General features: G+C 35.5%; 1 protein-coding gene across 1 annotated transcript in view; it reads left to right on the forward strand.

Annotated features, from left to right (window-relative positions):
• The window catches only part of LOC126830433 (uncharacterized), a 40,288-nt gene extending 20,216 nt beyond the window's left edge, over positions 1-20,072 (forward strand). The window contains exons 15-26 of the mRNA XM_056102887.1: positions 45-183; positions 1,027-1,148; positions 1,458-1,485; positions 2,846-2,945; positions 3,493-3,538; positions 4,197-4,356; positions 7,564-8,137; positions 8,390-8,491; positions 9,585-9,958; positions 10,718-10,779; positions 12,163-12,245; positions 20,068-20,072. Coding sequence (XP_055958862.1) covers positions 45-183; positions 1,027-1,148; positions 1,458-1,485; positions 2,846-2,945; positions 3,493-3,538; positions 4,197-4,356; positions 7,564-8,137; positions 8,390-8,491; positions 9,585-9,958; positions 10,718-10,779; positions 12,163-12,245; positions 20,068-20,072 — 1,795 coding nt within the window. The remainder of the gene's footprint in view (positions 1-44; positions 184-1,026; positions 1,149-1,457; positions 1,486-2,845; positions 2,946-3,492; positions 3,539-4,196; positions 4,357-7,563; positions 8,138-8,389; positions 8,492-9,584; positions 9,959-10,717; positions 10,780-12,162; positions 12,246-20,067) is intronic.
• Positions 20,073-24,188: the final 4,116 nt, after the last annotated feature.

Here is a 24,188-nt window from a genome sequence, read left to right on the forward strand (position 1 = left end):
CATGCTAAATGTACAATTAATATAGAAGTCTCGTGTTATTCTAGATCAAAGAATAAATTTGGAGGTCACACATATGTGAAGAAAAGTGACCGTGCATCTTCACGTAGTGCAGGTGCTGTAACCGCAGGTCATCGACCTAAAACTGCTCCTGTTAATATGAAGATGAAATGGAAAACAGAAAAGGTAATTCCAGTCAGGAACTTGTGGGAAATGAAAGGAAACAATATTGGGGTTTAAATTTTGCCTGGAGAGCAGCGTTTCCCTATACTGTAGACAAGAACTAGGTTTTTTTTATTTTTCCTCTGACAAGGGGAAACCACACTGAGGAACTTTCTCAGCCAACACTGTGAATGGAAATAGAACCAGGGCAAGGCCTGAAATTCCATTATTGTGTTGGAGTTTTTATGAGAAGATGACTACCAAAGCACAAGATCTTTATAGCAAAGAGAGAAAGAGAAATGGGGTTTAACGTCCACTCGACACATATTAGGTCAATTCAGGACTAACACATGGTTCAGTTTTATTTCAGTAATTCACTTGTGCATATAGGGGTCTTTAGCAGTGGGAGGAAACCGGATGACCCAGAGAAAACCCATGGGGTTAGACAGGCGACCCTACTCCTTGTCATGTACAAGCTGGGAATTGAAACCATGCCACTTGACTCAATGACACTCCTTGTGATCCATGTTAACCATTTGGCCACCCAACCCCCTTTCTTTATAGCAGACATCCATTTCTAACAAAATTTATTTAGTGATGTTGTTTAAAACTTTTGATGAACGCTGACCTTTGATGGATAACACTTTCTCTAAGACATGAAGGCCACAGGTTCATTGGCACAGTGTGTATGCCATGTAGACAAGACAGTGTAACATATATCTAAGGTGCCATATATATATATACTGAACTTCGTGTCAAAAAGCACATTTCAGAAATTTTCTTTGCGACCCACCAGTGGATTGCAGCCCTTCTATAGTTTGAAAGCCTCTGCTATTTTTCATATAATTGTTGATGTTTTAATTTCAGGAGAACGATATGAATGAAAGAGTATTAGCGCAGGCTTCTAGTCACATGACTACTAGCGTCAACCAATCAGCATTAGATGATATCATGGTTATTCAGCATTTACTTGGGGATTCAGCATCACAGTAAGTTTTTGAACTGATTCTGATCTAATTATTTAACAGAAGTAAATGATAATATCAGGATTCGGGGGGTATCCTTGTCTTATCATTAAAGTCTGTTAGCAGTATTTTCATTAATTATGGAAGTGATAGGATTGAAATTGTATTTGTTATGTTGGTAATGTGTGTTTGCACTGATCCATAAAATAAACTAATGTTGTATGTTTTGATGGGTGTTGAAAACCATAATCTCTTCCGACCTTTGACCTTGTATTGACATTATTTTACCTCATGTTTCTCAGTTTGTTAAATTGTTCAAAATTCATTTTACAGAGAGGGTTCCATGTTTGATTTTGACATGGTAAGTAGTTCTTTCTATGTAATTAAGTACATTAATTTAGACAATGGATGAATGAACCGGAATAACTGAAGATCCTGTAAAACGTAAGGGAGTCACCATGTCTCAGTGAAAAAGACGCTGTCTAGCTAGCCTTGGGGTCTCAGATTTTCCAGCACGGTTTTGCTTTGTCAGAGATGCAGGACGTAGGGCCCGACAAGGACAGCTGTATAGTCATTGGAATGGTACGAATAACCGAGATTCTGTGGACACTAGAGCTGCAACGATTCAGTTCGGTGCACCGATAACCGACACTAGCCGCCTCGGTTCGATCCACGATCTACAACGTTCAAATTTCGATTCGGTTCAATTGCAAATTAAATTTCAAATAAAAACAACGTACACCTTACCATATGGAAAAAAATGAAAGACCTGAAGCAATTAAGTCCACTTAAATTTAAAAAAAACTTTGTTTTTGCGTAACTTTTAATTTACGTTATTTAACAAGACACGAATGTCACTCGAAAACATAACTAAAACAGAGTGACCTCCCTTTAAAACAATTTCCGTATGCTGACGAAAGTTAATTTATTTAAAATTGGTGACGTACCGAATGTTCATTGGATGTTAATCTAGGTCAATAGCTTCGGTAATCGTTATATAAATTCTAAACGATCTCATTAGCTGATAATTCCGGTCATTATCTTCGGATATTTTCGTGTTTAACGATTATTACCCGTAGCAAACACGACTGGAAGGTAAAATTATGGCAGACGACGGACTTTCTCGACCACCTGGTCATTTGAAATCTAAAGTTTTGGATCATTTTGGTGTAAGAAAAAACTCTAAAGATGTGGCAACTTGTAGAGTATGCTACACTGACATATCCCATAAAACAGGAAACACAACAAACCTGTCAAACCAATAAAAGTGTTCAAGAGAATTTTAGTGTTGTGTTTTCATTGTTTTTAATGTATTATATACAGGAAAAATTACTGGCTATTGTAGCTGATAATCGAATCGAAAATAATCAAATCGAATGGTTAAAATCGAAAATCGAACCGAATCGAGGTAGTTGTGAGTCGTTGCAGCCCTAGTGAACACATTGAGATGCACGTAAAAGAATTCCTTTTCAGTTGGAATTTGATGTAAAAGTGGGATAGCGCTGCGGTCCGGATAAAGTTTACTCTTAGCACACTGCATGACATAAGCCTGTCTTCATTAGCCCAGTTGGTGCAGAAAAGTAGGACGTTAAACCCCATTTCATTTCATTTTTTGTCAAATGTAAATATACACTTATTATCTCTTAAGGCTTTCAGACATCAAGAACAGTAACTCTGTATAGATACCTAACAATATTGTTACAAATTGATTTTCTTTTTAGGAATTTTTCCGCAAGATGCGACGAATGAATTATTCTGGAGTTTCATCAACCAATCAACAGAAAGAATATTTATCTCTTATAGCCTCGGCAACGCATTTAGGTTAGTTCCTGTTTAATAGTAGTTATTTTATTTGTGTGCTTACTAGTTTTTACTGAACAAAATATGTTTTTCTGTTTGTTTGTTTATGTGTGGTGCAGTTCTTCTGCTCTTGCTATTTGTATTTGAGAACAGATAAATCATAATACCAAGGAAAATTGAAAGTATTATGATGGTATTTACTATATTGATGGGTGTACCCCATACTAAACTTAAACTGTCTGTTTACAGTTAGCTCTGCTTGAGAACAGACACTAAGCTAGTTCACCGACATTTTAAGTCCTAAATCAACGATTTTAGTCAAATACACTAAGTATACTTTGAGAATTTATTCTGCTTCCATTTGATAAAATTGAAAAACTTTATTTAGTCTTCGTGTGTATGACAGATTTTAAACAGGCTAGAAACGCATTACAGAACAGTATACTAATTTATGGATATGGCGGTCATTTAGGGCAGAGATCTATTCTCAAAGTATGAAGTAGATGGATCTCTGTGTTCAGATTGGGGTGTATAATTACAGGTAATAATCAATGTTTTATAATTACAGGTAATGAAAGTAATAGATCTGTCAGTGCTCCAGTTGGTTTATTACAGTAAGTAGATTTATAACATGATAATATGAAGAAATCCTGGATGTCTCAAGAATCAGGTTCCATGTTTGTACACTGCCTGCATGACCTCAAGGGTTTTCATCAGGATCTCTAGTTTTCAACCCACCACTAAACACTGCCCTGTAAATAATTGAAATAGAAATAGATCATATGTCAGTCCCAAAATGATATGGTTTATGTTGAGTGAATGTTAAACCCCATTTCTTTTTCCATCCAACCATAGCACTTAAGACAGTTGACCTATGAGCTACTCCAACCATAGCACTATAGACAATTGCCATCTGAACTACTCCCACCATAGCATATAAGACAATTGACATATGAACAACTCCAACCATAGCACTTCAGACAATTGACATCTGAACAACTCAAACCATAGCACTTCAGACAGTTGCCATCTGAATAAGTCCTACCATAGCACTTCAGACAATTGACATCTGAACAACTCCAACCATATAGCGCTTCATCTGAATAAGTCCTACCAGGAGGAACAAATGCCATCTGAAATGTATAATATATTTCTGTTTAACATATATAGAATTACAAGCGAAGATTAAATAATGTTTTTATCAATGAAAGGATGTTTTCGACAATACTTCTTATCGTTCATAAAACAAATATTTTTGATTGTTTTTCCCAGTAAACCTAGAGTAGGTGTAAATATCCAGGAAAGAGACGAGAGGATCTGTCAATCACCTGCTGCTTTCTCATCAATAGGAGAGTTTGAGGAACAAGATATTAATGATGTGGATGAAGAATTAAAACATCTTGGAGAAGATTCATGTCTACCTGGTGAACAGGTGATGATTTAACAGTTTTATGAGACTTGAGTCTGTGACATAAAAATGAAATCAACTTTTTCATCCTTTCAATAGTCTTGTCATTTCTGCTTCAAGTGTGAATGGTAAAGATGAAAGATCTTTTGTAAATGGGAATGGGGATACATCGACATTATTCTTACCTCAAAAATCTTAGCCATCAATATCTACATATTTCAGCTATAATGACCTCTTTCTGTCCTTCACTAACAATGTCAGATATAAACATTACGGCTACCTGCAGATTTTGTCAAGGTCATGAGATGTAAACAGGGCTAGGGCATGTGATTGTTGCGGAGGATTGTGGGTTAGGGTAAGATCTAGGATTAGGTTTAAGAATTTGGGGGAGAGGTTAAGTCTCCACATAAGCACTGACCTAGGATGATGAAAAATTAGTTCGTGATATTTCCTAGTTTTATTAAAAATACATACAATACATTAGATTTATATACAAAGGCGATTTCACTGTTTATTGGTGTTGGTGGCGCTGATGGCCTTCCTTGGGTGGTGCTTCTGGTATTCTGGTATTATTGTTTCTGAAGAAAAAAGAAAATAAATTTGAGGCTCTCTCCCGAGAGCCACATTCGTGTGTTTCCTACTACGGATTGGATTTTCTAAAAAATCGTGTTTGTTCCACATCACCGGGTTAGGGCTAGGGATTCTTATATCTAATTGATTTTATTTACTAACGGTTAGGGATAGGATTTGATATATGGTTTGTTTTGGGTCAGGGTGGAGACTGGTCTTATTTAATCTAATTTACTGTGCACTAGGATGTCGTTCAGATTTTTATATTTAAAATATGAAATTATAAGTTTCTGTGTGAATATTTTCGGGTGATTTTCTTGGAGATCAGTATAGTGTTTTCTGATGATTTTGGATGCACTTGCTGCTGTTGCGCTAAATGGAACTACAAAAGGAGCTATTGCGCTAGCCGTATGAATATTCAAACCTAGGGGGGCTGTTGTTTTCAATTTGTCAATCCAGAATTTTTCTCTTGTTAGCCTAAACGTTTTAATTTCTTCTGAAGTTTCAAAGTCGCTCTTGGTCTTTTCTATTGGCGTGACAATAAGATCAGAAATGTCATGATTCGGTTGGTTGAAATGAATTGAGACAGGTTTGTCTTTTTTGGTGACTATGTCTGACCGGTGACCGTTAATTCTTTCCCTAAGTGCATTTTGAGTCTCCCCTACGTATTGCTTGTCACATTTTCTGCATGAAATTAGATAAATTATGTTTGAACTACTGCATGAAAGTTGGTCTAATATTGGGAATTTTGTGCCAGATGTTTTGTTATGGAAATGGTCGCATATGTTTAAGATTTTGCATGTTTGACATCTTGGATGGCCACAAATTTTGGTTTTAACTGCTGATTGTATATTATTTGTTTCTTTGGCGGCAAGCTCAGCGAGAGTGTTGTTTTTTATACATCGTAGATAGCGTTTGGAGTATCCCCTTTCCCTTAGTTTGTTAAATACCAATGTACATGCTGACTCAAAGTCGGTCTTCTGAGTACATATCCTATGATATCGGAGAATCTGAGATTTTATGATGCCAGAGAATGTATGTTTTGGGTGAAAGGAGCTTTTGAACAATAATTGATGTGTGTCGGTTTCTTTGAAAAATACTTTAGTTTCCAATTGGCCTGTGATTTTGGTGTTGCTACTTTTAAACATGGTAGTATCAAGGAAATCTATGCTGTTATGGCTTACATTTGCAGTTAATTTGACAGATGGATGATGATTGTTCAGAATGTTGAAAAACGTCCAAAATTCGTCTAGTGTGTACGTCCAGACTATGAAAACGTCATCTAAAAACCGCCCATAGATATCTGGTTTTAATGGACAGAGTGGCAGAACTTCCCTTTCCCACTCCGCCATGAAGAGATTTGCATAACTCGGGGCAAATCGTTTTCCCATCGCAGTTCCGGAAGACTGAAGGTATACTTGGTCGTTAAAAGCGAAGTCATTCCTCCTCAGACAAATGTCGAGTAGTTTGAGGATTTCTTCGTCCGGCCTGGATGCTTGTGGGTTCCTAAGAAATGCTTTCCTAACTGCTTCAATACCTGTGTTATTATCAATGTTCGTGTACATGCTTTGTACGTCGATGGATATTAAAATGGTGTGTTCGGGGATTAACTGTTTGATTTTCTGAATGAAAACGTTAGTGTCTTTAAGGTAGGATGGGTGTTGGCATGCTAGGGGTAATAAGAAATGGTCTATATATTGTGATACGTTGTATGATTTGCTGCCACAGTCTGATATTATTGGGCGTCCCTTGGGTATTTTATTAGGTATAAACCATTCTGTTTCTGGATTTTTATGTATTTTTGGTAGTGTATAGAGATGTCTTTGTCGGCAGTCAGATTTAGCAGATAGATAATCATATTGTTTTGCTGTTATGTATTCCTTATCCTGCAATTCATATAAGATGTTGTTTATTAAAGTTGCGGTGTCCTTAAAGATGGGTTGGTCTAATTTAGTGTAATGTATAGGATTACTTAATTGTTTTTCTGCCTCTGAGATATAGTCTGCGCGATTCATTATGACACAACACGAGCCTTTGTCGCTTTTCTTAATTATTATGTTTTTGTCTTTTTTAAGGATGTTTAATGCCGTTTTAGTTGCTCGGTTGAGATTTGGTTTTTGTGATTGTGGTTGAATGGATGATATTTCTATATTCATTTCGTCGAAAGTTTTTAGGATGGCTGGTGATAATGACTTTTTAGGTGGTTTCCATGTGGATTTTGCTGTGAATAATTTTTTACCTCTGCCGGGTTTGTTCCTAAAAAAAATAAGTCAACGAAAGTGTTCTTTGGAAGCGATCGGTTGCCTGGGTGATGGGGTCTATGGATGTTATTGTGGGGGTTGGGATGAATTTAAGGCCTTTATCAAGAATGTTCATTTCTAGGGGGTTGAGAAGTCTGTCGCTCAAATTGACAACTGTCTGTCCTAAAGACGGCTTCTCATTCCTTTTCCCTAATCCTAGTTTAAATTCCTCATCCAGCAGTTGATGATCTAGGGTTAGATTTTTTTTAGATCAGCCATCAATGAGAACAATTTCACAAGTATTTATGGACTTTTTGAAAGATTATCAAATTAAAATCTTATATTGCAATGTGATATATGGGGCTGTAATACATTACAATATCGTAGAAAGGAGTAAAATATTAACTTTTTTTATCTGTAGAATGTAGATGAAGAAGATGATGGGCACCACAACATTGAAATCTGTGCTATACCACCAGAAGGTGCTGGTCCAGTTCCAGAAGATAAACGAAGCCAACCCTTACAACCTTTAACTGTTTCTGATGCCTGGCAATTCTCTCCCGATCTTGCATTCAAAGCGGAAGTCAAACGACAGCCATTACTCAGGTCTCAAAGTGCTCAGATGCCAAGGAACCATGTTGGTAAAGTTCATCATGAAAGGTTACCACAGCCACCCATTTCTCGAAAAACTTTGATAAAAGAAAGTTATAGTATCGAATGTCTGCCACAAACACCGATTGCAAAGGTCGAAAGGTCGGCAGGACGAATACCTGGAAAAGCAAACAATTCTGCCATACACCTCATGCAAATGGCTCAAAGACAACGAGAAAACCTACATAAAACTCCCCCTATTAGAACACCACCTTCCATTCCGAGTCCATATAGTTCCATTGGTGGACGAACACCTCGTTGTTGTCCTGGAAGGCACGTTTATCAGAAAGAGTTAGAGGATCATGCTCGGAAAATTAAAAGTCCAAGAAGATTTATGGAACATGGTTAGTAATCTAATATTGATTTGCTTTTTATTTTGAAGATGGCAAAATTTGGTTTCAATATATATGAAAATATCTTCAAGATATTACAAGGATAGATGTGACTGGCTCTTGCTAAACAAGACAGATAGGCCAAGAAAGAAAACGACACCCGTTTATTAATTTAAATTCAGGATGCAACCATTTATTTGCTTCTATTTGGGTCAACTACTAATTAATTACCCATTGAATAAATCCTGGTTTATTTGTGTTTAGTTACTGAATTACGAGAAGGTTTACATACAGCACCGGCTTCGACCAATGAAGAAAGACATTTAATGGAAACCCTTCAAGTTCATCAAATACAAGGACATGGAGGTAAATATTTTCGTTCATAATCAACTTCTTCTATTTATGGATTATATTAAAAAATTATTGGAAACCTATACATGGACATTTAATTATATGCTTCCTGCAGTTATTTTAATTCAAATTGGTAACCTAGATTATGGTTGGCAAGAAAAACAACAGCAAAAACGATTAATTACAACAATCCACTTATTATGCCAATCTTCACGGCAACTGATCGTGTATTGTGTAGTTTTCTGTAATGACTCAACACAAAATAAATAGTTGTAAACCTGACACTCGTTATCTATTCTAGATGGACCCTTTTTAAACTACGTGACAATTCAACGAATTTAAACGGTTTACATACAATGGTTAAGACTAAATATTAAAGTAGCTAAGTCTCTAACTCAATATCATCCAAAACCTTCGACATTGAAAACACGAATTATTTATCAGTTGTAACCAACATTGGTGCTGTGATCTTACCTGGAAAAGATGGGCTTCTGATATCCAATATTTAAGACAAAATAAACATTTTACGATTGGTACACGAATCATGTACCATAATGTGTTTGAGCGCAATTTGTAACAAGTGACTCGAAGAACCAGGTTAGACATATTCAACAAGTCATGTCAAAAGGTGACCCCATATTCTTATCTGGAGAGCATGCGCAATAAATACTATCGGTATAGAGTGGAATAACCAGACGCTAGAGATTGCCATTCGATTGAGACTTCTGGCGTATTTCGCCGAACATAACTACTTTGAAATTAGAGTAAAAGAAACGATTGAATGTAAATCAGTTTATTTACATTCATATTACATTATTATATATGTTGCGGCCCATTTGTGTCAATTTGTAGGTCTCAAATATTAGTGAGTTAGCTCCTTTGAATACAGAAATTCCTGCTAAATCAGCCAACTACACAATACCTGGGTTGTAGTAACTGTTATAGGATTGTATTTGGTGATTTAGTTGCATGTACAACAATTTTCTACAGACTGTAAAATCTTAAACGTTTTTTTAAATTATTTTAATTAATGTTGATTGTTGATGAATGATTTACCAGAATAATGTTAAATTACGATATTGATAAATTTCTTTCTTTCTTCCAATAGATTACCCTAGCTCTATATTAAAACCTCACTCTGCCATGCCGTATGCTCATTATACCGACGTCAGACGACCAATATCGGGACTAGATCGACAAGTTACATTCGGATCAACAGAACATTATCCAGGAAAAGATGTGGTCGATGGTGAACCTAGGTTCGATGGTGAACCTAGATTCAATGGTGAACCTAGGTTAATGGTAACACCTGACACAACTCTTAGACGTCAGCTGGAAGGAGATAATTATGCAAGACCAAAGGTCACAGGGCAGAGTTCAAGGTTAAGTACTCCTGGAACAACCAGCAAACCTGGCACACCATCTATATCACTAGTCAGAGTTGGCCGTCCAATTGCACAAGTACAAAAAATAGCTGATCCAGTACGTAAATTTTCATTTTGACATTTCATTCTCATTCTCCATTGATTTTTTAGCCTGGTTCCCGCTTTTCATTGGTAGTGATAAGTAAATTCTGCCTAGTCATTTGGATGGGATAAAACAAAATATGTGGTCCACCCATGTACAGACTGATTTGCTTGACAAAAAACCCTTCTAACTAGAATTGCACACGTATCCATAGAATGAAACATAATCAAAGTATTGTGTTGATAAGACGAAATTCCATGACTCTCTATCCATTTCCCACTTTCTACAAAGCAAAGGTGGGAACAAGTTGAGGGACCTTGAGTCAGAGCTGAGTCCCAAGTCACTGCACATTGAGTCCGAGTCGAGTCCTAAAGCGCTGACTTTAGTACCCAGTCGAGTCACAAGTCTTCATAAAGCAAGAAGTCCGTTCAAGTCGCCAGTACATCAAACTGCACGACCAACAAGGCCCTGGTGTATATAAGGTCAGTTAGAGTTATACCCCTTCGCCGCGATTCCAGTCCTAAACTCTTTCAAGTCGTGAGTCTTGCCGAGTTGAGTCTTGAGTTGCAATAAATATTTCAAGTGGGGTCATTTATGCGACTTTAAGTCGGACTTGAGCCTGAATCGCTTGACTCAAGTTCCTACCTCTGCTACAAAGCTAACTGTCTCACAACACATGAAATTAAATCAACATCTTTATATTTCATTTAAATCATTTTTTTTTTATAAGATATGGTAAAATTAATTCATATTTAAACATTTTTATTTATATAGGATGAGGAATTACAGGCAGCTAATTTACTAAAACAAACAGCAGCAGCTGTTGATATACAGAGGTAAATATATCTATATATATATATTTGCGACTGTCGTTTGTCTGTCTGTCTGTCTGTCTGTCTGTTCGGGGTTGGCGGCTACACTAGGTCTGCCCCGAGTCTGAAATTTGGGGTATAGGGGTAGCTCGGACCTGGGAGTAACATAGGCCAGGTGGCGTTAGTCTACCACTTCCGGTTTCGGAGTTATGACCCCGAGCGAAGTCTGTCTGTTCGGGGTTGGCGGCTACATCTGCCCCGAGTCTGAAATTTGGGGTATAGGGGTAGCTCGGACCGGGAAGTAACATAGGCCAGGTGGCGTTAGTCTACCAGTTTCTGAGTTATGACCCCCGAGCGAAGCCGGTCTGTTCGGGGTTGGCGGCTACATCTGCCCCAAGTCTGAAATTTGGGGTATAGGGGTAGCTCGGACCGGGAAGTAACATAGGCCAGGTGGCGTTAGTCTACCAGTTTCTGAGTTATGACCCCCGAGCAAAGCCGGTCTGTTCGGGGTTGGCGGCTACACTAGGTCTGCCCCGAGTCTGAAATTTGGGGTATAGGGGTAGCTCGGACCTGGGAGTAACATAGGCCAGGTGGCGTAGTCTACCACTTCCGGTTTCGGAGTTATGACCCCCGAGCGAAGTCTGTCTGTTCGGGGATGGCGGCTACACTAGGTCTGCACCGAGTCTGAAAATTTGGGTATAGGGGTAGCTCGGACGGTGGAGTAACATAGGCCAGGTGGCGTTAGTCTACCACTTCCGGTTTCGGAGTTATGACCCCCGAGCAAAGCCGGGTATCCTGCTAGTGTATATATATTTCAACATTAAACAACAGGGTTAGTAACTGGTGGAAACCTGAATAGTATTGTCTGTTTTTAAACTGGTTGGGAAGGAGATCAGACTGGTTGGGGAGAAGATCAGACTTGTTCCAGAGATCAGACTGGTTAGGGAGATCAGACTTGTTGGAGAGATAATACAGGTTGGGGAGGAGATCAGACAGGTTGGGGAGATCAGACTGGTTGGGAAAGTTGGGAAGAAGATCAGACTTGTTCCAGAGATCAGACTGGTTGGGGAGATCAGACTGGTTGGAGAGATCAGACTGGTTGGGGAAGAGATCAGACAGGTTGGGGAAGAGATCAGACATGTTGGAGAGATCAGACTGGTTGGTGAGGTGAGACAGGTTGGGGAAGAGATCAGACAGGTTGGGGAGATCAGACTGTTTGGTGAGGAAATCATCTAATAGATGATCTCATGTTCGTTATGAATCCATTAATATTATAGAAATAGTTATTTAGAATATATATCGTGGTTATGTTGATACAAGTGATTATATAATACATAATATTTATTATAGAATATATCATGGTTATGTTGATACAAGTGGTTATATAATACATAATATTTATTATAGAATATATCGTGGTTATGTTGATACAAGTGATTATATAATACATAATATTTATTATAGAATATATCGTGGTTATGTTGATACAAGTGATTATATAATACATAATATTTATTATAGAATATATCGTGGTTATGTTGATACAAGTGATTATATAATACATAATATTTATTGTAGAATATATCGTGGTTATGTTGATACAAGTGATTATATAATACATAACATTTATTGTAGAATATATCGTGGTTATGTTGATACAAGTGATTATATAATACATAATATTTATTGTAGAATATATCGTGGTTATGTTGATACAAGTGATTATATAATACATAATATTTATTGTAGAATATATCGTGGTTATGTTGATACAAGTGATTATATAATACATAATATTTATTGTAGAATATATCGTGGTTATGTTGATACAAGTGATTATATAATATATAATATTTATTGTAGAATATATCGTGGTTATGTTGATACAAGTGATTATATAATATATAATATTTATTGTAGAATATATCGTGGTTATGTTGATACAAGTGATTATAAAATGTTAAATAAAGAAGAGAGAGAGAAATTAGAAGATCAACAGAAGGCTGCTTTAGAAATTCAAAGGTGAGAATATTGACAGTTTTATTGCCCTTGTACAGTTTAATCAACTATTTTAGATTAGCTAAACTATTTAAATGACGATTCATGTCATTTGGTTGTGATTGGAAGAATTTGTCTTATAACTATTACAGATTTTGTGGACTGGATAAATTATATGAACCGGGATGATACCGAGAATTGATTTGATAGTAGCCTATTTTCATTATTACTTCCAATGTCTGTGTGTTATGTGCCTTGTCCATTTGTTTGTCCTCTGGGTGTCTGTGTGTGGTGCCGTTGTGCTCCACGTACTATATTATATTATACTTCTGTATTTTACAGACATTTTCGAGGTCATCTAGCTCGTAAAGCATCTATCTATAAAAGACAGTCAAATGTGGGGAATCTAGAATGGGCGAAACAATATAAGGAAGTTTTAATGGAGAAGGAGAGACAGAGACAAAAAAAATTACAACAAGTAGCTAAAGAGTAAGTTATTTAATTGTAAACAGTTGTATTGACATAAGTAGCAGATGGTTGAAGTAGCTGGTGTCACCATAACTATGTAGTACATATTAAAGATGTTGAAAATTAAAACTCCAAAGAGAGTTATAGATGTAATCGAAATTCTTTCAAACTTTTTACACCATGTCCAGGACTTGTTTCAGAGATTTCTTAAATTTCTTAAAGTTGTGTTAAGTTGATAAAATGAGTTCTTTTATTAGTGACATCATGTCTAATGTTGAACATTATTACAGTAGTCATGATGTTAGCACACTACTGACCTTATGTTCAAATCTAGTGTGGTTGAAGAAGAACTTTATCACCTGTCATGCCTGTTTCTGACTTCTCAGGTCAATTTCAGCTCCCAGAGAAAAGTTTACCGTTCAATCCTCTCACTGGGGAATCATGCTGGCCATGATGTATGTATCCATCAGCCGGGTACTTCTCAAAGATCCAAGAGGACGGCTCAGAATGTCTGGTCTGTTGCATTCCTTTTGTAAAAGAAATGTCTTGTTTTTATTATAGGAATGCTGTTAATTAACTGTCAGAAAAAACAATTATTGTGTTTTTATTACAGGAATGTGTATAGCTATCAGATATAACAATTATTGTGTTTTTATTTTAGGAATGTGTATAACTATCTGAAAAAACAATTGTTGTGTTTTTATTACAGGAATACATATAACTATGTTTCTGCTGTAAATCGAATATCAGAAATAGGACCACATGTAGATATATATCAGTAAGTATACCAACATGTTTTAGGTTGAGTGACCTAATGCATGCACTTTAGATCAGAAGGTCTGTCATTGTGTCCAGTGGCGTGGTTTCAATCCCACAGATGTACATGACAAGGAGTAGGGATATCTTCTTAATCTCATGGGTTTTGAATTAAAATTGAACCATATATTAGCCTCGAAATTAAGATTATGTTGAAAGGATGTAAAACCCCATTTCTTTATTTAGCACCTAGAAATTGTAAAATGAAGAAGATCCACAGTTTTACAATTCATGTGGCTTCTATATGTTTGCATTACTCATTACAGGCTGTAGAGTTTATAGTTACATAAAGGAAATCGATGGTAGCCATGGTTGAAAATTGGGTTTGAAAAATATGCTATTTTTTTCCATTGTGCAAAATGCCCGATGGGTCCGATCTAGTTTCAGCCATTTCCCATAGCCCTTAGTCTTGACCGGCATATACTGCCAACATGAAACCCATGCCATAAAGGTACATGAAACTCTCTAGTAGTGAGTGCAGGAGGACCACACCACACATAAACAATTACACAAGACAAACCTACGGACTTGACATAATACACACAGTCATTTTAAACAATAAACAGCAATATATCAGTGAATGTGGCCAGCCATATGTCAATAAGCCTGCGGTGACACAGGCTTCACTAAGAAGGAAAACAAAAAAAATAAAGGAGACTTTCCAAGACACAAAAACGATAGAAATATCTCAAACCCAATAGGTACTATTTAATCCCTTATCACTACTCAGTTAAATCCCACTCTCTTCCAGAATTTTTGATCCCTTTTAGTATTCAGCTAATAAAGTTAATGAATATCATCTATTTATTTTGGGATTAAGGTGAGGAAACATCTTTTTTAAAATATGACCCTTGGTGGATGCGGACGTATGAACGTACAGACTGGGGACATCTACCTCAATGTTTGTTTGTTTTATTTCAGAGTTTATCATCCGAAACATATTGGAGCAACTAGGTTAGAACTTGATTCTGCAGCTGTCATGATGCAGAAATTAGTACGAGGCTGGCTGGTCAGACGCAAATTAGAACGGTTAAAACGCAAGGTAAATTACTCTGACTTTTTATTGTACTTATACATGACAATTAGTTATTTGGAGGGGAGGGGGTTCTGGAGAGGGGTGGGGGGGTCTAACAATTATGATTAGGAAAGATGTAGCAGATTAACCACTAGCCTTAGACCCAGGCAAAAATCCAGGCCACAAAAAAATAAAGTTAATTTCTTTTTGACAATTATCAGCTGATGACAAAAATGCTTCCCTTTACTTTTATGTGAATAAATGGCATCCTTCATCATCTACTCATTTATCATCTAGCTACGGTAATCTTATAGTACTTTCAGCAAAAAAAATATTGGTTCTGAATTTTTTTTTGTAAAAAATTTTCTGTTGTTAATTTTAACTTTCTTCCTTTTATTGGTGAAACCCAAAATATCTGTACTTTCAGGCCACCTATCAAATTGTGCATTAGGGCCAACAAAGCCTCAATCCAGCACTGGGAGCTGTCTAACAATTATGATTTGGATGGGATGGGGGAGAGGGTGGCAAACAGTGGACAATATTGTTACTTTAGATTACATCATTACATTTTGTGATGTTTTTGCATGACTATTTGTAGTTTAGAATTAAATATCTCTTACGTTTCTGTTTGTAGGCAATGTGGTATGGATCTGAGTTTCCTGTTATGGTAAAAGAATATAGAAATATGTTGATACGTGTACAGAAACATCATGGTATAGAGAAATATCAAACACCATTCTCCATTGGTGAGATGAATTCATACATGGACAGTAGAAAACGTAAGTCATAATATTATTTAAAAGTATACATCATCTTAGACATACTTTCTTTGTCAAACTGAAAAGTGGGAATCAGACTTGAAAAATCAATTTCGAATTGTTCTTTTGCATGCACACCAATGAGTACATTAGTGGGCTTAATTTTGTCATCCTATCCATGCAATTAGATGCTGTTTCTTGTCGGGCAGTCTATAATGGTTCTGCACTGCGGACAAAGGGAAACCAGACTGGAGAATCTTGAGGAACTTTCTCAAACAACACCCGGATTAAACCCATGACTTCAGGTTAGATAACAAGTCACAATCTCACAGTCACCAGGGTTCCCAATGTTTACGGACATGATCAATATATAACATCATTAAATTGTTCAATGAACAATGTTCACAAACATGATAACATAATTAAATTGTTCATTGAACAATGTTTACAAACATGACAACATAATTAAATTGTTCAGTGGATAATGTTCACAAACATTATAACATAATTAAATTGTTCAGTGGTTAATGTTCACAAACATAAAATCATTAAATTGTTCATTGAACAATTTTCACAAACATGATAACATCATTATATGGTTGATTTAACAATGTTCACAAACACAATAACATTATCATATGGTTCATTGAACAATGTTCACAAACATGATAACATTATATGGTTCAATGAACAATGTTCACGAACATGATAACATCATTATATGGTTCATTTAACAATGTTCACAAACACAATAACATCATTAGATAGTTCAATGAACATAACATCACATCTGGTCGAGCACTTCAGACATGAAAATTCAATGGTGCCTAAAATCACACGGCGTATGTTGAATGGTTGTTATATTTGTGTTTTCAGGATATGAGAGTGTATTTGAGAGACGAGCGTTTGGAGGAGAATTAGAGATGGGGGATGTGGATCAGTTTTTTAAAGAGTGTGATCTTTATCCTTCACAAGCAGAAATAGAAGAAGCAAGGGAGATAATCTGTAGAAAACCAGGTAGGTGACAGTGATTTTGATTGATGATATGTTCTGTTACAATTAATTTGATTTGAAAGAAGCTAAACATTTATGCAATTCGCTCTCCTTATTTGTTGTCCCTTGCTGTGGATTTTGGGTGATTTTGACTTGGCATTGCTTAGCTTATTGTCTCGCTCAGCCTTCCTTATCTCCTGGGTACTGTGACAGACTGATTTTGGCAATTGTTGTAATTCCATCTGTGTGTTGTTAGGTTCCATCGTACTCCTACAGTTTTCAGCTGATAATTTTTTCCTTTTTTGGAAACATTCTCTGCAATATTAACTTGTGGGAAAGTTAAGCAGCATTTTTTTAGCAGCTGCCAAACAGTACAGATCTAGTATTAAAGTTTACTATTGTGTATGCGGGTAATGTGAATTACAGGTCAGATATTAATTGTGTGTAATGTATATTACAGGTCAGATATTAGTTGTATGTAATGTATATTACAGGTCAGATATTAATTATGTGTAATGTATATTACAGGTCAGATATTAATTATGTGTAATGTATATTACAGGTCAGATATTAAAGAAAGAGAAAGGTATCAGTAAACGTCAGATATTAGATATGTTATATTATATCTATGTTCCCACGGCAACTGGTTTACAAAATACACGAATATCAACATGGATGAATCCTATTATTGATGGACAGGAAGCCAAAAAATTAATAGGTAGGCCTATATATTATTTCTCACTCTTCACCTAAGGAACTGACATAGTAGTTTAGCATTCACTTTTATGCAGGATAGCTAATAGAATTCACTTTTATGCAGAGTAGCTAATAGAGTTCACTTTTATGCAGGGTAGCTAATAGGGTTCACTTTTATGCAGGGTAGCTAATAGAGTTCACTTTTATGCAGGGTAGCTAATAGGGTTCACTTTAATGCAGGGTAGCTAATAGAGTTCACTTTTATGCATGGTAGCTAATAGAGTTCACTTTTATGCAGGGTAGCTAGCTGATAGAGTTCACTTTTAAACAGGGTAGCTAATAGAGTTCACTTTTATGCAGGGTAGCTAATAGAGTTCACTTTTATGCAGGGTAGCTAGCTAATAGAGTTCACTTTTATGCAGGGTAGCTATCTGATACAGTTCACTTGTATGCAGGATACCTAATATAGAACGATATAACATTTATTCCTTGATGGAATAAAGCCCCAGCATTTAAGAATAAAAATAAATATGCATACTCAAAAGTATTTTTTTTCTTTTATTAAAAAACATTTTGTCCCAAAATTGTCCAGATCAGTTAATTTTAACTTTAAGAACACACAAAACAGTCACATAAAAGTGGCATGTGCATGAATCCATTTGTATTGTATTATACACTGATTACCAATTCTACACAAGTCAAGACTAATTTATTTAATATATAGAAAATATTACTTTGAATAATGTAAAGGACTCTGTAAATGTGATGCTGCATTGGTAGATATCTGAATGATATGATTTATTGTGATACAATTACAGGAAGTGGTCAGATAGAACCTGCGCCATTAGAGATTTGTGCTGAACTCGTCATTCAAGCTAAAAAAGAGGCCAGAGAGAAAGAACAAGCTTTAAAATTAGAGAAATTAAAACAAGAAGAGGAAGCAGAGGATAAATAATTGGGCAAAGAATTGATTGCTTTCTGTAACATTGATTTGTAAATACAATTTAGCTGTTTAAAGTGCCTCTTTATATTCATAGAAACCCCATCTTTGATATCAGACTATTTAAAACTTATGTGTAACTACTGTATAAATCTTTATCTTGTATAAGACACACAGTTTTAATTTTTGTACTTTTTATATCAAGCTGTTTGTTAGTACTTACTTTGTGACTATAAATCTGAATTTTGTGTAACAGCCACAACCATAGGAGTACGAGCCAGGGGGGAGGGAGGCGGGGGAAGCTGCCACCCTAACTTTCGGGCAATCTGACTTTTCGAGCAGATGGGTAATATGAAAACAAAAATTATTATTATTTCATCTAGTTTGCAAAATAAAGTGCCCAAAGTCTAATAAAACACTAATTTTACTTTTCTTTTAATTGAATGCCACGAATTTGTACTGAATTGACTATGAATTAAAACATCTTGTCTGGTGCCACTCTACTTTTTGCAACATTTTTTGGTCATCGATTATTATTTGGAAATGCAGCTGCAATGGCCTGATTGGATGGTTGGAATTCAGGTTGGCATAGAGTGGGATTTCAATTGCAAACTGATTGCTTAATTCACAGGGTAAAGTAGCAGAAAAACGCATTTGCGGAAGTTAAATTTTTAAAATTTCCTGGAGAGGGCGAGGCCCCCATACCTCGCGACAATTGAATGGTTGTTTGGGATTTGGGATTCAGATAAGTCACCTAAGGTAGCTATATGGGACCATTTTAAAGTTGCTTTATTTACGGGCTGGAATAGCAGGAAAATGCATTTGCGGCAGTTAAATTTTCAAAATTTTCTCCCAATGGTCCCACCTCCGTGGACTCTAAACGACTGATTGGTTAATTGGAATTCAAGTCAGCCATCTAAGTTAGGCTATATTAGATCACTTTGAAGTTGCTGTATTCACAGACTGAAATAGTAGGAAAATGCATTTGCAGACATTAAATTTTTTTTTGTTCTTCTGTGGGGGGGGGGGGGGTCTACACGGTACGCTCTGCTCCCTTACCTATTGCAGATGACCGGCACCGCAATCTGTAACCCCCAATTTTTGGGGCATTTCAGGTTCTGCCCCCCCCCCCCTAACATTCATCGAGCTATCTGTAACCCAAAATTTTTTCGGGTATTTCAAGTTCTGCCCCCTTAACATTCATCAAGCCTGTATACGCCTATGGCTGCGACCTAAATATTTGTACTGTATATCAAGTTATTATTGTAACTATAAATTTGGCCTTGAATAAGAGACACAGCCTTAATCTTTGTACTTTACGTCAAACAGTTTCTTATTTATTTGTAACTATTAATCTGAATTTTTACTTTGTATAAGAAATGCCTTGTATAAGAGACAAAGCTTTAATCTTTGTACTTTACATCAAACAGTTTCTTATTTATTTGTAGCTTTAAATCTGAATTTTTACTTTGTATAAGAAATGCCTGTCGATTAACATAGCTTTAATATTTTAGGTTTTACCCAAAAGTGTAAAGCTGAATATTATTTGATTCTAGTTTATGCAAACAATTCATATTCTTCGTGACATTATTAATTGGTATTAACATTATATTATATCTAAATTTAAGGATAATAGATAAAATTCTTAAAGCTGAAATTATTCAAGACATTCTTCATTTATAGCCAAGTTTATAATTTTAATGATATATAAGTAGTAAAACATTTACTCTATATATGATTATTAAATTTCTATTTAAAATATTTGTATTTAAATATACGATAATTAATGATTAAATTTATACTTGAATTATTTGTATTTATATGTAAAAAAGACGGATTTATATTTGAATTATTTGTATTTATATGTAAAATAAATAAATTTATATTTGAATTATTTGTATTTAAACGTCAGATATTTCAATTATTTGTAGCCTATATATAATAATTTTGATCAGTCTTGATAATTTGTGGTTTATGAGCCATTTTACATTCCTGTGATATTTTTGTTCTCAGATTTATGTATTTTTTTTTTTATTTTGTAATTTTATAAAATTGCTTATTTTGCCTGAGAATTGAGCTTTGAACTATATTGTCTCTGCGTACAGATAATTGCCTTAGAAAAACTTGTGATACTGATAGATTTATAATCTTTTAAAATGAAGTTTTAATTTATTGATATATATTTTTAGATAAATTTAGCTGATAATGATAATAATATTTTATATTCTAGATTTTTTATACTGCAGTTTATTTGTTTAAACAGTTTGTTGGCTATACAATTTACATTATTGTTCTTTTTTTTTAAACCGTGAGCTTTGTTATCTCCCCTTCTTAATTAGTTTTTGTTTTGTATTTATATTTGTTTAGTATATTGAGTCAGACAGTTAGACATAAAATATTCATTTTGATTGTCAATATATTCTCAAACCTATAGTAATTGAATCAAATGCCATTTAAAAATAACTAAGTTGTTTCCCTTTTTGTGGAGTTAACTCCCCTTGTCTTGTTGGCTTTCGGAATGACAAACGTTTTGGATTTCATGAGTTTACACAAATTCCAACTCCAGTATTACTTTCAAAATGTTTTAGTCTCTAGTTGATTTGAATTGTTACGTTCATGGCGTTGTTCAAGGCTCGGTAAGGATAACAATAATTCACTACTATAGATAGTAGTCTGTACGCCATATTCCTGAAGCAACCACTATGGGACTTTTGTAACATCTAGCCATTGCTAGATTAGTCTGAATTTCCCAAACTTTTAGGTTAGGTACACAAGCGTTGGAAGCCTAGTTTGAAGTGAAAAAGTTCCAGCCACTTTGAAATTGAGCGAACCTTGAAACTTTGCAACTGGATTGTTACAGCTAGACATTTCAGTTGGAAAGAGCGAGACATGGTATTGGCGATGATCTTTTCTATTGGCGATGATCTTTTCTATCGAGGAATCAGAGAGGTCGCGAACTGGGTCAGTAACCAATCGAAATTAGTTACGTAAACAAATGTAGTGTACTACGTGAAGGTCTGGATAAGATGTACGGCGTTAATGCGAAATCAGACCTTCTGTGGAAGATGTTTGTACGTAGACTAAAACGTGACCCATACTTAGACATGTGTATGCCGCCTAACTCAAAAGAACCTTCGATGAAAAGTAAGTGGAAACTCCGATATCGGGGTTTAATTCCCCTCCCTAGCATTGCACCAAGCGCCGATAGAATAAAACTAACAATATGTTTGTCTCAAAATGACCGATGTATTATTCTAGATATTTAAATGATTTATTTTATTGCTATTTATTTTGTATAATTTATTTGTTAATGGAAACACCTGTCTCTTATCAACTAGATATAGTACAATAGTTGGAAGTATCTCCCAGCATTTATTTGACATGTCATCAATATGTTAATTTAGTTTTATCATGGACCGTATATACACGGTCCATATGGTTTTATACAAATATTGATTAAAATAATCCAATCCTATTTGTTTATTTATTTTGTAAAGGAAAGCCATAACATTATCATATATAAAATTTGCATAATTTACAAGCTTGTTGATACAGCTTTTGCAAATTTATTCCGTTCTCTGCTGCCGGGTCAAAAGACTATAGATTTACAGTTCTCTGTTATTAATTGTACAATTCCGGTGAATTCCGGTAAATAGTGTACCCGCCAGATATACACCAAGCCTCTTTTGCAATGTAGGTAGTGGCAAAAGGACATAATAATACTTTGAAGTTTTCGATAAACTTCCAGCGTAAAATCGCGTTATCTATAGAAAGAATGTGGATTACGTGTGATGTGCTTACCACAGGTGCAATTATATTTCGAATTTAGCAAACTGGTGCCTGTTTCACGAAATTTTAACTAAGATAAAATACAAATTTTATTAATTTGATTGGATAATATTAGATTGATTTTAGTGCTTAGCTAATCAAAATTGAAGTATCTACTAAAATTTGGATTTTATCTTTAGTTAAAATTTCGTGAAACAGGCCCCAGAAGTCAGCCCTACGTACAGGGTCGGATAAAGCCATGGGGCCCCTGTCTGAAAGTGTCACTGGGGCACTTGCATCAACACTGAAAGGGGGCATATTCTGGCCATTGTCCGTCACACTAAAACTAGTGCAATTTGTAGGTCAGCATTGTAAATAGATAGATTTATATGACACACATATATACAACCTTTTAAATCATATATTTATTTATGGTACCAAATTAATCTTATTTTATCCAGTCCTGTCTAGGTACATCAACAGTTTTTAGACATACGATAAAAGTTCTAAATATGAACACGAGTTGATTAAATCGGACGAGGGGTTTACGCCATTGTAGCACATCGTTAACACAACACAGTCATTAACAAATAAGCAGTAGATAGCTGAAAAAAACCTATATATTATATCTGGAAGAGTTATGTTTTATTTTCTACGGTTCACTGTGCATTGATGCCAGAGAGGGGGATTCAATCTGAGGTGGATTTTGCCCAGACAGTGGCGTTTCTAACTTTCGGTTCCACGGTTCACAGACTTTTTAGGTGCACTGTAAGTGCACGAGAAATAGCTTTTTGGTTCCATCAAAACAACCTGACGCACTCTCCTGTTAAGAATAGTTGGCATCACACCTGAACAATCTAAAGATGATACGTAATTTATAACAGAAACGCACAGATCCTCGCGTGAACTCAACATATAAATATTTGGACCACCCATATCAGTGGTGTACTAAATAGTTTAGATAAATCTGTAACAAACTGATATCAATAAAAAGCTGTCCTTGGCTAGGTGTATCACCACACCTTGTATAAGTACGATAACGAGTAGTCTATTAAATATAGGTGTATATATCAATAACGGTCGATATACATTTGTAAGGAGCAGGCGATACTCGATATATTTTAATATAGTTGATAAAGATATACCACCATAATAATAGAACGGCTTTATAATCTTTTCCGATATTCACTCCTCACCTAAAGCCGCCTTTCAACGAGGTTAATACGGTCAAAGGGCGGATAATCCGTTGTGAAGAAACGAATTTCGATGACCAATATTACGATATTGTAAGCGGATTAAAGGAGATATTTCACGAATCTTTTACACTCTAAATCACAAGTATATCACCTTTATGTGTATGTTTACAGGTCATCGAAAATAAAGAATTTAATGAAAAAAAACACAGTTAATCATTGTGAACTTTGGTAGGCTCTTTGTTGCAATTCAAACAGGGATTATTCCTTCAAATTGGTTACTAAAACTCTCGCGCCTTTTAATTCAAGCGATTTAGTTTTTGTTAAAAATATAATAATTAAATTTAACTGTGACTTTATCCATCCAACTTCAAAATCTATAGCCTAAGAAGAAATGATTTGCAATAAATGTATTAATGTTAAGAAGAATTTAAGACACACCAATACTCTATGTCGATTTTCTGGCATTCAGGTAAACAAACAATCGCATCAAATAAGATTTCAGTACAAGGTCTATCTATAGTTATCCCAAGACACCACATTTTAGATAGTCAGCATTGACCCCACCTAATCTGGTACCGAGTCACCGCGTTTCCCAGGTCTAAAAGACCTGGTGTGAACACAAAAGATGGGTTCCCAGAAAAGTATTTATCGGGTGGTTATTTCCAATAAAAGTATGGTAGTTTTGGTATATATGGAAAGTAGATATATCCAATCTTACTAGAAAAACTCTGGATTCCCCGAAAAACACTCATGGAGCGAATACAGGACAAGAATATAAGGGTTCC

The sequence above is a fragment of the Patella vulgata genome, chromosome 8, assembly GCF_932274485.2.
Source record: "Patella vulgata chromosome 8, xgPatVulg1.2, whole genome shotgun sequence".
In the NCBI taxonomy this organism is placed as follows: domain Eukaryota; kingdom Metazoa; phylum Mollusca; class Gastropoda; family Patellidae; genus Patella; species Patella vulgata.